Source organism: Peromyscus leucopus, chromosome X (assembly GCF_004664715.2).
Source record: "Peromyscus leucopus breed LL Stock chromosome X, UCI_PerLeu_2.1, whole genome shotgun sequence".
NCBI lineage: Eukaryota > Metazoa > Chordata > Mammalia > Rodentia > Cricetidae > Peromyscus > Peromyscus leucopus.
The window spans coordinates 92,215,346-92,232,391 of NC_051083.1; the positions used below are offsets into that span (position 1 = coordinate 92,215,346).

Here is a 17,046-nt window from a genome sequence, read left to right on the forward strand (position 1 = left end):
ATAAGTCTTCCAAACAATTCACTGTGACCTCTTTTTACAGAACTTAGGACTCCATACTTGAAATCAATCAATTTACATTTCATCTCTGCCATTTCCTCCAATGTCCTTTGCTTGTTCTGTAAAGTATTTATTTACTGAGAACCTATTGCACTTTCTGCAGTACAGTGGGAGCTGTGAAGACTATCGAAATAAATCTCTTTAACTTATTTACTGCATGACTTATATCTGTATCAATTTTACAGACTTTCAAGTAATTTAACTTGTTTTTATTACTTAATCTCAAAATAATCAAAAGAAAACTTAAGATTGCAATATCTTAAAAAGCAAAGTTAAGGTATCTATAAACTGAGGCTCCACAGATAGTCAACTATTTTAAGGGTCAGCCAATATGCCTCTAATATGGTACCCTTTACCCTTTCCTAAAGCTCCATTTTATTTAAGTATGGCATCTGTGCTCATTCACCTGCATGCTGTGTGCACGAAAAGGCACACATGTAGAGTTCAAAGGAAAACTTGGAGAAGTCAATTCTCTCCTTTCAACATGTGGATTCTGATGATTGAACTCAAATTAGCAGGCTTGGCAGCAGATGTCTTGACCTACTGAAACATCTCACCGTCACCCTTTTCATACTTTGAAAACCCAAGTACAGTTGATAATGATGGAGATAATTTATAAGAACTTCATAATGACTCTAAATTGAATTGATTATATTCCAAGAGCTAATGAAATATGTATCCAATGATTTATATAAAATGTATCAGCAAATATGGTTTATATGTAGCATAGTTTGTATATTAATGTTTAAAAATATTAAATATATCTACATGTATATTAAATATACATATATGTTATATGTACATATACCCATATATATGTACATGTGCATTTATAACAATCCTATGAAATGCAATTAAAAAGCATTCTACAATAAACGAAATTGAGATACACAGAATTAAATTGCTGGACAATACACACCTTTAATCCCAACACTCAGGAAGTAGAGGCAGGCAGATCTCCATAAGTTTGAGGCTAGCCTGGTCAACAGAGTTAGTTCCAAGACAGCCAGACAGCCAGGACTACACTGAGAAACTATGTCTCGAAAAACCAAACCAAAAAAAAAAAAAAAATAATTAAATCAGTTACTCAGAATTACACGCTATGGTTCTCCATATTAAGACTTCTTTATAAAAAGTTACTTTTTATATTTAAAGTGCAGCAATAGTAGAACTGCAGCCAGGATGAACTTGGCTTTCACTGAATATCATTCGTTATGAACCTATGGTACAGTGAGGTGCTGGCTGGTCACAAAATCAGATAAAGCCTTTCTGTAACTTCAGTCTCTAAAGGAGCTTTATTATGCAGGGAAGTGGTGGCACATGCCTTTAATCCCAGCACTCGGGAGGCAGAGGCAGGCGGATCTCTGTGAGTTCGAGGCCAGCCTGGTCTCCAAAGCAAGTTCCAGGAAAGGCACAAAGCTACACAGAGAAACCTTGTCTTGATAAACAAAAAAAAAAAAAAAAAAAAAAGAAGAAGAAGCTTTATTATAGAAAACTGATGAAATGGCTCACATGGATATCCCATCCCAGCCAAAATGGTTTTGAGATTCTTAATACTAATTTCCCATTTTAATAGTAGCTTTCTTGCTATCATTTTTTAGAGTGATGTGTGGTCTGTGGGAATCACTGCTATTGAAATGGCTGAAGGGGCTCCTCGTAAGTACAAATTTTTGATATAGTTGATCTAGTTCAAAGACTGTGCAAGCATATTTTACAAATCTGTCTCTCTAAAATGATGCTGACACTTGGGACAGTCAGCTTTTATTTGGCTACACATGTGACATATCATGTACCAAACCATAAATGGTCATGTTTTCAATGATGAACAAATGCTTTTGTTAAAAATCACCATATGTAAATATATGACATATATCTTATTATTTTATGTTTCTTATACCTTATCACTTGATATCTACTTTCTATCCATCTCTTCAAATTCGGAATGTGATAGTTGGCATTAATTCTATTTGAAGATTTTAAGTAACAGAACAAAAAGGGACCAAAGAGCAAACGCATAGGAGGGCAGAAGAGTTTTGCATAGAGATTGAAAATGGCAAGCTTCTTTAGAAAGTTGAGTGAGGGCCAGGAGATTCTGAACTCACAAGGAGATAGGCCATCTGCATAGATAATCAAGGAAAATTGCTTTAATCATGAGCAACTCTAGATAGGAGGCTATCAAAAATTTCTCTTTCACTACTATCCTTTATTGCCTGGAGTATTTACTCTGCATGGAAACGATACTCGTCAATTTAACTGCAGCAATCTTCTAGGTTATGATAATTATCATCTCAGAGGGGATAGTTTCCCAAAACCACAATTATCAGATGGTGTCTTCCAAAATTTAGGTAAGAAAATTATCATCCTTTGATCTTTTGTACATCAGGCTCTCCCAGAGAAACAGAGAAAATGAAGAGGAAAAACTTAGTAGGAAAAGGGTGCTTTACCAATAGAAAACAGAACAATTTTTAGTTCTCAGGTTATATGTGGGGACTTAAGCACATGGGGCTTTTCCACTGAGGCTGGAAGATTTATAGTAGTGTTCAAACACCATAACACCACAGTCCACAAGTTGAAGAGATGTGCTTCTAAGCCTGTCCCTTTTTTTGTGACAGTGTGAATCATCTGCTTGATGGTGAGCAGAATATGGACAAAAATTCCTCCTGTATATCAGACCAGTTTACTTCCATCTGGACCATATATTTCCCTAGTTTTGCACTCTCCTGGACTTTGTATAAAGTGTTTTAATATTATTGACCATTTTTCTAATAGCCAGTTTTTAATTGATTTGTTAAACCTGGTAATAGAGACACTGACTTAATGTAAGGTTTTTATTCAAACAAATTTTCCTCTTAGTTGTTGTACATTTATTTATAACTGTTCATCTCTTACCATCTATTTAACAGGATATGTGAGTGAACACTGAGACTATGGAATGAACAGTAGGCTCTGCAGTTGCCCTTTGCTTTCTTTCTGAATTCATGTGTTTCCCTTAACAGCTCTGTGTAATCTTCAGCCCCTGGAAGCCCTTTTCATTATTCTACGGGAATCTGCTCCCACAGTCAAATCCAGTGGATGGTAAACATGAATTTCTTAAATATATTGATTTAGTATTTTATAATAAAGTTTTCAATAATTTGGTCATTCTTGTTTCAACATTTTTGTCCTGTATTCCAGTGTCTTAACTTGGATGTCTAAATAGCCAGTTTTCATCAAGATATACATGATTAGCTAGTAATAAGTAGTATCTTCTATAATACATGATGAGGATATTACAGTCTTTTCATTAATAGACATTTTCAGCTGCTTCTATAGCAATGAGGTAAAGCAGTGACGCCTGTAAGTGATATTTTTCATGGTGTCTAGACATGCAGTCAGTAATTCAGATATGCAGCCCTATTGGTTAGCCCATTAAATTAAACATCCGTAGACATGAAAAACTCCCTCTGCATTGCTGCAGCCCAGGCAACCATGAGAATTCTGTTCTATGAAGCTGGTTAATCCAGTTAAACTCTTGCTTAATAAAAATATTAATAAGAGATGAGAATTGTTATTTCATTGTTGGCACTTTTTCTGAACTTAACTCTTTACATAGATTTACACTTTTGGACTGTATCGCTTTTCATGTGCCATTTTACAAGCTTAGTTTGTCCTGGTTAGCGATACCTACTTTTGGAATCATAGTGAAGCCTCTGTGGTAGTAATTGTTTGAAGTAAAACATTCTGACTCCAGAGGATGCCTGTTACAGCATATGACCAGTCTACATTCCCTGACAACATATGCCACATTAATCTTTTAATTGCCATATTATTACATGAGCGTTACCATGTACATGATGCCAAATTCATTGAAATTTCTATTGTAAAGTGGAAAAGTCTATTGACTTGACTTCTGTGTCTGGAGTTTAAATGACTCATTGTATAATGTATATTGTTACAACACTAGATATTTGCTAATTGAAAGACAAATACAAATCGAAGATGTCTTTCAGACAATTTGACCTTGAAAGTAGCACAGGAGTAGGATAGGATCAGTGCAGCAAGTGACAGTGTCTTTCATCTGTATGCTTCATTGATTTCAGGTCCCGTAAGTTCCACAATTTCATGGAAAAGTGCATGATAAAAAATTTCCTATTTCGTCCTACATCTGGAAATATGCTTCGTCACCCATTTGTGGAGAATATTAAAAATGAACGGCACATTGTGGAGTCATTGACAAAACATCTTACTGGAATCATTAAAAAGAGACAGAAGAAAGGTAGAGACAGCAAAGTTTTGTATCATTCAGATAAAAGATTTAATTTGTTGTTTTTAGTTTCATATTTGTTTAAGAATTTAATTGATGGGGGCTGGAGAGATGGTTCAGCAGGGAAGAAGTGGGTCCTTAGTTCATTTCCCAGCACCCATGTCAGATGGCTCAAAACCAACTTCAACTCCATCTCAAGTAGATCTGACACATCTGGCCTCTGTAAGCACCCACACTCACATGAACTCACACACACACACACACACACACACAATCTGAAAGTTAAAAACACAGAGCCTTTTGACATATTTTCAGTGCTATGTGTCACTAATTCACATGATTATCTCTTTTGTGAGCATTTATCTATGAAGTTATTCACCTTTTTCTATTATACCTATCAAGTATTCATATTTACAAGACTTAAGCCTCAGATTCAAATAGAATTTTGTATTGTGGCTATATTATTTTAAGTAAACTTCTAAGTAAAGAAATTTAATCAACTCTTTGGAAATAAATGTGTTCGTAATTGCACATTTAATGACTTAGTTTTGAAATAATTTGTATATATCATGTGAAGTTAATTTTATGTACTAATTACAAACTCTGAGATATAATTAAAGAAGCTAATTTATGTACACAAAGGTAAGCTTGCACTTACTGATGCCAAAAGTGACAAGATTATTTTACTCAGTGTACGAGAAAATACTCAGGAAGCTCCAATTTTGTATTTTCTAGAATTTTCTGCATTTGATTTCAGGGACTATAGACAGGGTCCAGAGTAATTATGGAGTGAAGAAGAGGGAACTTGAAAAGGATAGAAAGCATGCTAAGATCTAGTCAGCTGTGGCAGTGACTGCAGTATTGCTTGTCCCATCTACAAAATTATGTGTCCTGTTTCCAAATGGGGAACTACAGGGCACTTTATGATCATCTGATAATGAAGTTATTGGGACCAGCATCATACAGGTCAGCCATCGCAAATTGCTACAGGAACATCAGCCATATTTACTGAAATCTAGGGTTACAAGATTTCAAAAAATATTACCTACAGGAAAGTTTCATTTATTTGGAGATTACTCCATAAATGTAATTATAGCTGTCCTAAACAATTTAAAACAGGAAACTGAAAGAAAACTCTTCCATTTGTAAGATTCCACATTTCAGTAGTAAAAGCACAGCTGATAGGAAAGATGAATGCTATATGTTAAGTATAAAACAAGCAAAGGCAGACTACTTAGAGCCTTGCATGAGGAACTCCCTCAGTCAAGGTGGTTACCTAAGTGAAAAGCACTTAAACAACTTCATGGACAGCCAAGGTGTTTATGCCACTACAGGCTTGGGACCCGCACGTAATTAAGCCTCTTCTGGAGCAGACTCGGGACCATCAGTGACCATATAGGGTAGCCCAAATGTTCAAGGCTCTACATATCAAACCCACACCATAAAGTTGTTTTTGTCCCTCCCCACCCTTTTATTCTATTCTGCCTTTTATCTCTTTAGAACTGCAGCAATCAGATTGCCAGAAAATTTCTTTCTTATGTCCAGAGAAACTAATCTGCCTGAGGTATCTCTACTGTGTTTCAAAAGTATAGCTTGAGAGTTGACACCACCAGCAAAGTATGTTTGAAGAGCTGTCTTATTTGTTACTGTCTTTCTTACCTGTATGAATGCACTCTACAACCTGAGCCTTAGAAGCTGCTAAGAGACTAAGAAGATTCACACACTGTTTATGCATTCCTTTCTCTTTTTCATTGTAAGACATACCTCTGGTCTTCGAAAGAGAAGCAGCTATTGAGGAACAGTACGCCACAAGGAGATTCAGGTGTGTTGGGAAAACTGAATATATAATTAGATAGCAGCATGTTACCTAAGAAAATAGGTTTAATGCTATTGTCTTCTGCTCAAGACAACTTAATCCTTTTTGGTATAAAACAAACAAACAACAAAACCAGTATACTTCTGTTTCTATGAGATATTGTATGAAAATATTAGAGACTTTTTGTTACTATTCCAAAATGACTTCATACATATCAATAGAATGATCATGTGCAATACCAACCTACATTAAGGATTTAATCCATTAGCGTTACATATATATTACCTAGAGACTATTTCAGACATTGCAGGAATTATTTGTTATCTTTGTGGAGGGGGGCTCTATCTTTTAAAAGTTAAATCGATTCTCATACATGACCTAGTTCCACTGAACTCTCTTTTTACATGACAGTCATCTGTGTGTTTATTTTAGAGGACCTTCTTGCACTCATGAACTCCTGAGAGTGCCAAGTAGCAGCAGATGCAGACCACTTAGAGTCCCGCATGGAGAACCCCTTCAGCCACGGTGGTTACCTGATGATGAAGAGCCACAATTCCAAGCACTTCAGCAACTGCAGGGGGCAGCCAGGGGGGTCCTGCCTCTCCCTGCTGAGGACAATACACCCAAGCCTTTACAGAAGAAGCAGGCTCAGGCACCACAGCGCCTCCTACATGTGGCAGCTCGGGTGTTCAGGCCATTACAGGCTCAGGTTAAAGCTAAGGCATCTACACCTCAATTCAAGCAGATTCAAGCACCTCCCCGCCTAAAGAAAGCAGCCCGGGTGCTCATGCCACTCCCTACTGAGGATAAAGAACCTGATCCTCCAGAGATGCAGGCTCCCGTACCCAATGAGCAGCAGGCCCAGTCTGAGGCCTTAGAAGCAGGACAGCTTAAAGATTTGGACCAGGTGCCAGAAGAATTTCCGGGGCAAGATAGAGCACCTGAAGAGCAGAGGCAGGGCCAGGCTGCTGAACAACAGCAGAGGCAGAATCCAGTTCCGGAGCAGAATCCGGAGCAGAATAGGGCACCTGAGCAGCCAGAGGTGCAAGAACAGGCTGTTGAGCCTCCACAAGCTGAGGTTGAGGATAAGGAACCTGAGGTACTACAAGTACATGCCCAGGTGTTCCTGCCTTTATTGTCACAGAACCATCATGTGCTCTTGCCTCTTCACTTAGACACACAGGTGCTAATTCCAGTAGGGGAACAAAATGAAGAGTCACCTCAGGCACAGGCCTGGGCTCTAGAGGCCTCACAGGCCATTGGTGCAGTTCAAGCACTGATAGAGGGACTATCAAGGGACTTGCTTCAAGCACCAAATGCATTGATCTCTAAACCACTTGGTCCACTGCAAATCTTGCTGGAAAATTTGTCATCAGATACATTTTACACTCAACCAGAACAGACACGGAAGAAAAAGTCAAAAGTTGCTAGTCTAAAGCAAGCACTGGTGAAAAGATTATCACCCAAGAGGTTCAGGGCAAAGTCCTTGTGGAGAATTGAGGAATTTGAACTTTCAGATGTAGAAGCCAGCAGGAGACGGCGCCAGCGTAGATGGGAGGACATCTTTAATCAGCATGAAGAGGAATTGAGACAGGTTGAAAATGTAAGAGATTTTGATATTTTTCCTGAGTGAAAACTATTAAGAAAATGTGCTAGTTAATGCCTACAATTTTCCTCCGTGAAGCACAATGAAATAAATACTCCATGTTCTAACAAAGATTTACTAATTTGCACTTCAAATGAATCAGTCTGAAATCTCCAGATAACTGTGATCAAAAGAGGAAAAATTGCTTTAATAATACATATAGTGGTTTAATGTATTTCTATAGGAGTTTTGCCTTAATTATTAGGGTTTTTTTGTTTTGTTTTGTTTTACCAATTACTCCTTGAACCAGTAAAGGGACAGCATACAAACACTTAAAATAATTATTTTGACTCTTGAAACATTCCTAATTTAAAATTCCAAAGTTGCCTCCATTTTTATTCCTCAATATGTAACTTTCTGGGACTAGAGATACAGCTCCTCAGATAAGAGAATTTACTGCTCCTGCAGAGGATATAAGTTCATTTCCCAGAACCCCACATGGCAACTCATAACTGCCTGAAACCTTCTGTCTTCCATGAGCTTCTGCACACATGTGGTGCAAATGAATTAAAGTAGACACATATACATAAATGAAAATAATTTTTCTTTTCATTTGAAGTTGCTTTTTTGTTATTTCTTGACATTGGATGCTGGACTGCACTACATGTGTGAATTACATTTATTTGTACTTTGAGACATTTAAATTGAGATAAATAAAAACAAAAAGTCAGGACTAGAAAGATGACTCAGAGATTAAGAGCACTTGCTCATTCAGAGGACTCAGATTCAGTTCCCAGTACCACATGGCATCTCACAGTGATCGATAACTTCAGTTTCAGAGAAAATCTGATACTACCTTCTGGTCTCCACAAACACTATGCACATACATGTTTGCAAAAATACATATACAAATAAATTAAAATAAAAATAAATAATTCTTTTTAAAAATTAGAACAAAACTAATATCTACAATGCTCTGTAGTAGTTGTCATATTTATTACTTGTCTTCTTAATGTACCCATGCTTTTATGCAATTATTCAATGATGTGACTGCACAGACCAGAAAACAAGTAGAACTTAACTTCTCATTTAGGATCAGTCAATAAAACTTCACTACTTCAAAACTCCCATATGTAGGTGAATAAAATTTGACAGGCTTTGTTGAATTTTATCTGGCAATATTAACCTGATATTGAATAATGTATAGGTTTGATAAGCAAATTAATAAGGTCAGGAAACAGGAGAATAGTTGTTTTCTAATAATTTTTTACTATTATTTGTATAAAAGGAATTATTATATGATGATTAAACAGTTAACCACATCCACTTAAATAATAACTGATGTAGTGATTACAAATGAATCTTGCCTGAGTATCTAGATAAGTAATTATTTAGGTGTGTGCACATTAAATCAATTAAACAATTGATAATTCCCTGGCACATTTACATGAGACAAGATTTTAAAAACCAGAAAAAGAATGACTCAAAAGGAGAAATGGATGCATAACTCCCAGAATATAAAGAGATAGAAATCATATGCAAACGAGGAGACATGAGTCTGAAATGGGGGTATGTAGCATGAATTAAGGGATCTAACAGCTAATGACTGTTCTCAATGAGCTCTCTTAACCAATTAGAGCTAATGGGATTTTCATCAGTGAACAAGACTTGTAGTTATCCTGGAAATATGCTGAATATTAGCAGAAGAGAACTTAGGTACTGTCATTGTTTTGGATATATATATTGTGTGTATGTATGTATGTATGTATGTATGTATGAGAAGCTATTTCAAAATGTAAATAAGTCAGTGAACAATTGTTATCATCCTGAGCCTGGATTCTTACATAGGCATTCATATCTTTATATGTATTATTAAAAATAACTTAAAAGAAATAAAATTCTTCATACTAAAGACATAGTTCTTTTGAAATACATGAATATGAAATATATGAAATTTAATTAGAATTTGGAGACATGTCTGAGTGCTTTGCCATACTAGTAAGGAAAAATGAATACATTTTTTCTTATAATTGGACTAGATAATGGTGGTTGATTCATTTGATTGAACAATTTCTTAACTCTGAGAGCTCAATTTAAGGAGTACTATTTGCACCTCTGTATCACAGATCTTCCTCTACTCAGGACCAAATGTTAGAGTTATAACAACTCACCAAATGTGAAATTCAGGTTGTGATTATGTGCTAATCAAGTGGTAAATCAGATTCCTAATTGAGAACCTGTAGATAAGCTTCAGGAACCCAACAGCTGGCCTGCAAATCTATGCAAATGTGTGTGACTATATGCAGTTTTTTGTGAGCATTCGATACCCTTCCTCAGCTTGAAAGGGGATCCTTAACCAAAAACTGTTAGAAACTACATGTCTAAATAATTTTATTTGGAAATTATTCATCACGAATTAAGATGATGATTCTGTTGTTCCTATCACTTGCACTCTCACAGTCATTTAAATATTTATATGATTTTTGTTTCAAAGGATAAAGAAGATGACTCATCAGACAATGATGAAGTGTTTCATTCAATTCAGGCTGAAGTCCAAATAGAACCATACGTTCCAAATCCTACAGGAAATGAGGTAAATTTCTCAATATGAGATGTTATGACATTAATAAGTACCTAGGAAAGTGCCTCTTAAACTTAATGCTCTTAGGATCACTTTATAATCTTAAATATTGAGAATTCTATAAAGCTTTTTCATTATGTCATTAACTACCTAACTTACTGAAAATTAAAATAAAAATAAAAAGGTACAAATACATTTAACATGGTAAATAAATGTAAATGAAAAATATTTATCTTGCCCAAAATATTATTATAGGGGTGTCATTGTCTCATATTTTCAGATCCTTTTAATCTGCCTTGCTTAATAGAAAACAGCTGGATATTCATATCTACTTCATAATTCAATCTGTGGCCATATGGTGTTTTGCTTGAAATATATGTGTAAGAGCTGGCTTGTTACTTATAGATTGCTAGAAAGGGGAATTTTGTATAAAATTGTCAGATAATTGTGGCTGTTGTAGATTTTCCTTCAGATACTTGTGCATATTCTTTGGTAATATGCCCAAACTAGACAAATGGAATCTAAAATCATATTCATAAAATTTTGTATAACAATTTAATTTGTATTAATGTAATTAATTTGTATATTAAAATTCATTGCAAAATCTTGTACTATGAATAGATATTTCACTTATATATGATTTCTAAATTCATGTATTCATCAAGTGGAAAATATTAGTTCACAGATTCTCCCAAATGTTTACATTCCATTTTACAATATCAAAACAGCACTACCAATTTTACCAGAAATGTAATTGAGTATTCATAAGCTGTCAAGTACTCAGTAACAGATACTAATTTACAATTTTACCTTGAAAGCTCATGTTTTTATCATTGCTGGCAAATGGCATCACTTTGATTTTTCTTAAGTTTGCAAACTTATTTCATTTAAAATATCTAGCATATGCACATAGATCAAGTAAGAAATCTTTTCAGCGTTTTTTAAAAATACAGTTATTTCATATCAAAATGTGAGTAGTTCAAAGTGTAAGATAACCACATGTCATCCTTTATCTTGATAGTGTTTGTTGTTGGTGCACTATTAATTACAAGTCTGGGTCAGCTAATCTATGATTCATTTTCTCACACACGAAAAATTAAATGATTACATGTCAGGGTGACTTCTGTTTTGATGACCACATCAAATAATACAGTATTCATAACACATATTTGTGAGACTGAGGATGTGTGTTTACTTATTATTTAGATCAGATAGCATTATCATGACTTGCATTCCTAACAGCCAACATCCCAAATTATTTTTGGTCACTGAGATTATTTAGTACATGAATAAATAATACTTACATTCCTCCGGTGACAGTAGTTTAGGAGTCACATTGTTAACGATCAGCACAGATCTTTCATAGGAGTCTACTATGAAATTTGTCAAGACTTTTGAAATATAGTTTCTTAGTTACTAAGTCTTGATTGACTTGTTAAGATTATTGAGGGAGTTTTTTTTGTTTTGTTTTTTTGTTTTGTTGTTTTTTTTTTTTTTTTTTTTTTTTTTTGGTTTGGTTGGTTGGTTGGTTGATTGGTTGGTTTTTCAAGACAGGGTTTCTCTGTGTAGCTTTGAGCCTTTCCTGGAACTCACTTTGCAGACCAGGCCGGCCTCGAACTCACAGAGATCCGCCTGCCTCTGTCTCCCGAGTGCTGGGATTAAAGGCGTGCGCCACCACCGCCTGGCAAGATTTATTGTTTTATAAATACTAAATATTTACAGAAGGAAGATAAGCGGGATTGTGTCAGTTAGTGAGAATAGTCAGTAATATCTCCCTTGCTGCCTTAACACATGGCTTTGCTTGTATTCCCAGACGGTAGTTATTGACACAGAGCAAGACATTGACACAGAGCATTGTTTGTTTTGGAACATGTTTTGTCTTAATATATGCAATTCACACTAGTTATTTTCTGTCTCCCATTTTTAATAACAAAGAACGTCAGTCAAGTCATATTAAGCCTTGTCTTTTCATTTTTTACTATTACACACATTTAGTGATTTTTGACATTCATTTAATAAGTGTCACTTAGTTTCTTGACACTGCTGTGGTGACATTACGTATCTGTAGTCTCAGCTATGAGAGAGGCAGAGGCAGGAGGATCATTTGAGCTTGAAATTTTAGGACAGCCTAGGGAACATAGGGAGACCCAGTATTGAATAAATATAAAAATATTTGAATAAAATAGAAAGTTCCTGAGATCAACTTCATGAAAGACATAGAGTTGATCAGGATAATACCAATTGTCTAAACTGAAATAAGAAAAAGTTATTCAGCAAGATGTTCATCATGCATGCTGCAAAACATCTGGTTACATTTGGAATTGCTTGTTAGCCAAACATGAAATACTGACAGTGTTTTTGATTTCTCACCAATCTATCTGTTGAAGTACAAGGACAACTTTGATAAATCACTTCATAGGGCACACTAATGTATGAAGGCTAAGTATAGTTCTAGGAATTAAAGGAATTTTTTTTTACAATATGCTAGTTTTTGTTAAGTGAAACATGATGCAATTTCCTCTCTAAAGAGTCCAGTGACTTTTTTATTGCATGATAGAATGGCCTATTGGGGGGCATAGCAGAAAATTACTGGGATTAAAAACTTAGTGATTTAAACGTAAATGAGACAAGGCAACAGACTATGGATCTGCCTGCTATTGCTAACAGAAAGTAAATCTACTCCATTGATGTAAGCCAACATTGTATGTGCTCTTTCTTGAGTATTTTATTATAGTAAATAAGTGTATGGTTATAAAAAACCAAAATAATTTACTTAGAGGCAAAAAGTATTTGGAACACTTATTATAACATACTTTCTCAAAGAAACTATAAAGAATTTTATGTGTGAAAATTTAGAGTTAGTTTAGTCAGACATGAGTTTGGACTTAAATTCTTAATTTTTGGTTGAAAAGTAAACTGGTTTTAGATTTTTATTTTGACTTGTAAATTTTTAGAAACGTCATTATCTTTTTCTAGGCTAATGATGACTCAACAATAAAATGAAAAGGGTTTTTTTGTTGTTTTGTATTGTTTTGAGACAGGGTTTCTCTGTGTAGCTTTGCGCCTTTCCTGGAACTCACTTGGTAGCCCAGGCTGGCCTTGAACTCACAGAGATCTGCCTGCCTCTGCCTCCCGAGTGCTGGCATTAAAGGTGTGCGCCACCAACACCCAGCTAAAATGAAAAGTTTTGATTACATTATTTCCAGAGTCTGCACCTATGCTAATGTTCAAAGAAAACAGAAATTTTGGTCAATAAATTCTAAGGTTATAGTTATAAAAAAAAATTCTGTTTAAAAAATTGTGTTTTTAAGTTAGAATTTGGGGAAATATATGTGAAGAAATTAATTTCCTAATAAATTAATAACACAAAAGAATTCATGGTCAAGAACTTCATTAAACTATTGATTGTGTTTCATCTCTAAGGTCCAAGAGAGATCTGCTTCTATTCCTTGCAACCGGAATCGTACACACCGTGTGAAATTTTCTTCAAGGTATGTGTTTCTGTTTTTAAATTACTTGTGGTAACTGTGAGGTAAAAAACAAAATTTTGTTTCTTTGAAATTAATTTCCATGTGAAGTCAAAACTAAATTATCACTCACATCATGACAATTCGCCAAAATTGGCTTACATTTAAAAACCTAACTGCAGTGATCCAATAAGAATATCTTCCAGTAGCAGCTTTCATAGTCTAGTCCATGTGACTCAATTCAATAATTACCTAACAATTTTGAAAATATAATAAGAGAAGTAATCACAACAATGTATTTGATACTATTCATTTAGCAGTAGGATTTAATAAATGCCAGGTAAGTTTTCTTATGTGTACAACATATTGAAACAAATTATCCATATGTTCAGAAGCTAATGCCACAGAACCAGAAAGCCTGAAAATGTTCTGAGGTCAAAATCAAATATGTGATTCGTTGTCCCATAAATAAGATGAAATGTGCAACATAGAAACTGTTCATTGTGGTTTTAATCTTTGTAGTATTTTTGGATTCAGTAATTTTCAAAGATTAGGGTCCATAAGTCAGGTGTTCTGTGCAATGCATTATGTGTGAAAGACAATTTTTAAGATGGACCAAACTCACATGAAGAGACCTTAGCCTAGGTTCATTCAGTCAGTCGTTCAGTAAATATTTATTGAGCATTCCTTATATTAAAGATTTTAGACGGGGCCAGTGAGGTGGCTTGGTGAGTAAAGGCACCTTGTATCAAGCTTAATGGCCTAAGTTCAGTTCCCACAACCCATACAGCCAAAGGAGAGAACCAGCTTCCACAAGTTGTCCTTATGATTTCCACATATGTCACATGACACGTTTGTACTTCTAGGTGTGTGTGTGTGCACACACAACACTGAAAAAAGAATGTCATAATCGGTGTTACAAACAATTCTGCCCCTAAGTAAATTAATTTGGATTTTATTAATTATATACTCACCATATAATACAGTAAAATGTTGAAGAAAAAATACAAATGAAATAAAATTAAAATTAAAGATACTGCACAGTATGGGCAGATGACAGAGAATTTGTATATAGTAAGCACAGCCATACAACATTATTTTTTAAAGCTTTTGACTTTATATCTTCACATGAAACCTGAAGGAGAAACTTTTAAAAATTAGAATGTAAGATTGGGAACTCTTTTTCTCTATACTCAAAACCTGAGTTACCATGATACTCTGACCTCAAAGAGAAAAAAATGAGGTTATTTTAATAGATTGTTAGTGCCATCAATCATAATTTTAATACAGTTCCATATATACAACTTAAACTTAATGTTAATTTGAGAGTGATTGGTAAGTCTACAAATGGATTAATTTATATTAACAAATGTGTTTCCTTTAAGTATGTTTAAATTTATAAAAAGCATAAAACTATAATGAACTCACAAACATAAATAAGTTTATAAAATTACAGTAAATGAGTCTTGAATTTTTTCTGAAGTGATGGGCCATACTAATATCTTTTGCCTGTTATAAAATTAATTAACAAAGGAAATTCTTCCTAGATAGAAAACTGAAAACAAATAAAATATCTACACTGGCACTTGAATTTAATAGTAAAAATGGATGTGTTTATGTATCCAAACTTATACCTATTCAACCAGCAATAATGTATTTAAAACATGAATTATGGGATAATAAAAACAGGCTAACAGTGGAATATATGTTGTTAAAAAAACTGTTTGTATTTGCCATATTAAAACTATTATGCAGACTGGAGAGATGGCTCAGAGGTTAAGAGCACTGGCTGCTCTTCCAGAGGTGCTGAGTTCAATTCCCAGCACCCACATGGTGACTCACAACCATCTATAATGAGATTTGGTGCCCTCTTCTGGCCTGCAGGGACACATACAGGCAGAACACTGTAATAAATAAATAAATAAATCTTAAAAATAAACTCTATTATGCACTTGAAGACTTTGTTTACTAATGTTATCTGGGTAGTTTTATCTGAATATTGCTATGAACACTTACAAAAAGTATATTCTATGTGAAAAAATGTATACTATATTGAAATGTGCTTTCTTTTATTTGTTTCCACACATGGAAACTGTTTCTCTATCATAGATAAACTAGGTTTCAGAAATTACAATTTGAATATAATATCCGAGCTCTACCTTATTTCAGTGAGATATATAATTTTAAGAAAATCCTTCTGTGTTGAGTTGTATGTACTCTTGAGCATTTTAGAATGTGGCACATGCCTTCCTGTCTTTCTTTTGTTTTTAAGAGATGAAGGTAAAACATCATAATATGCTTATCATCATTATAAACACATCTTCATTAAACCTTTTGTCTATTCATCATTTTAGTGTCTCTCAGCATCCTCTTTTCGAAGAAGTTCAGCAGCCCATGGACGTCAGACAGAGGAGTTCCCTATATCCTCAGAATTACCAAGCAGCATCAGGTGATTCAGAACTCAGAGTTAAATACATAGGCCTAATATTTAGCAGCTTATGTTTCAAAAGTAAAGAAGAATTTCCAGAAAGCATGAATGAAAAATATTAAGGAGACTAAGCAGTATTAAGACAAGCAGTTGGTTTGATTCAGTATTTGAGTGGTTAGTGGTGACCTCTGAGAAATGCAAAGTGATCATTTCACTTAGTTCCTATATATGAGATAATATGTTAAAGAACTTGAAAGACTATTCAACTAGCCAAAATTTATTAGGCTACATTTATAATATAATAGAATAATTGTGAAAATAAGCTTTACTTGTCATTTTATTTTACCTCTCCAAAATATGATACACAATATCACATAAATATTGCTTACATGCTACAAAGTGATGGCTTTATTCAAAATACATGAAAAATTAATTGATCAAGTAATACCAAGAGTGCTTCTCAAATTTTGGTATCAATTTCAATCAAATATTTTATTGATGATGTGCATTTAATAGACTTGAAATTTAATATACATTTTTAGACATGAGAAATCAAAAAATTGTACATTAGGTCATAAAAATCTGACATTTTCCACTTTTAAGCATGCAAGATTAGTTTAATTAGAGGGCATTTCCTGACCAAGCCTTCACATTATTTATAAAAATTGCAGCATATAGATTCTTGCTAAATGTTCTGAAAACATAAGGCAAAATACTAGGAAGGTTTTCCTTCTAGTTTGGTCAGGTATAAATTTGCTAATCTATGGCAAACACATCACTTTTAAAGTTCATTCACTTGCCTTTCTGAAATAAAATAATCCATCAACATAGGAGAAGGAAGCAGTACTATGTCTGCAAATAAGAGCTAA

At 34.4% G+C, this 17,046-nt stretch overlaps 1 protein-coding gene across 3 annotated transcripts in view; it reads left to right on the top strand.

The window, feature by feature from the left end:
* The window catches only part of Nrk (Nik related kinase), a 105,800-nt gene that overhangs the window by 59,166 nt on the left and 29,588 nt on the right, over positions 1 to 17,046 (top strand). For all 3 annotated transcript variants that reach the window (XM_037198989.1, XM_037198990.1, XM_037198988.1), the window contains exons 9-16: positions 1,659 to 1,713; positions 3,054 to 3,132; positions 4,137 to 4,312; positions 6,059 to 6,122; positions 6,549 to 7,719; positions 10,196 to 10,294; positions 13,706 to 13,773; positions 16,104 to 16,198. In XM_037198989.1, the coding sequence (XP_037054884.1) occupies positions 1,659 to 1,713; positions 3,054 to 3,132; positions 4,137 to 4,312; positions 6,059 to 6,122; positions 6,549 to 7,719; positions 10,196 to 10,294; positions 13,706 to 13,773; positions 16,104 to 16,198 (1,807 nt within the window). The remainder of the gene's footprint in view (positions 1 to 1,658; positions 1,714 to 3,053; positions 3,133 to 4,136; positions 4,313 to 6,058; positions 6,123 to 6,548; positions 7,720 to 10,195; positions 10,295 to 13,705; positions 13,774 to 16,103; positions 16,199 to 17,046) is intronic.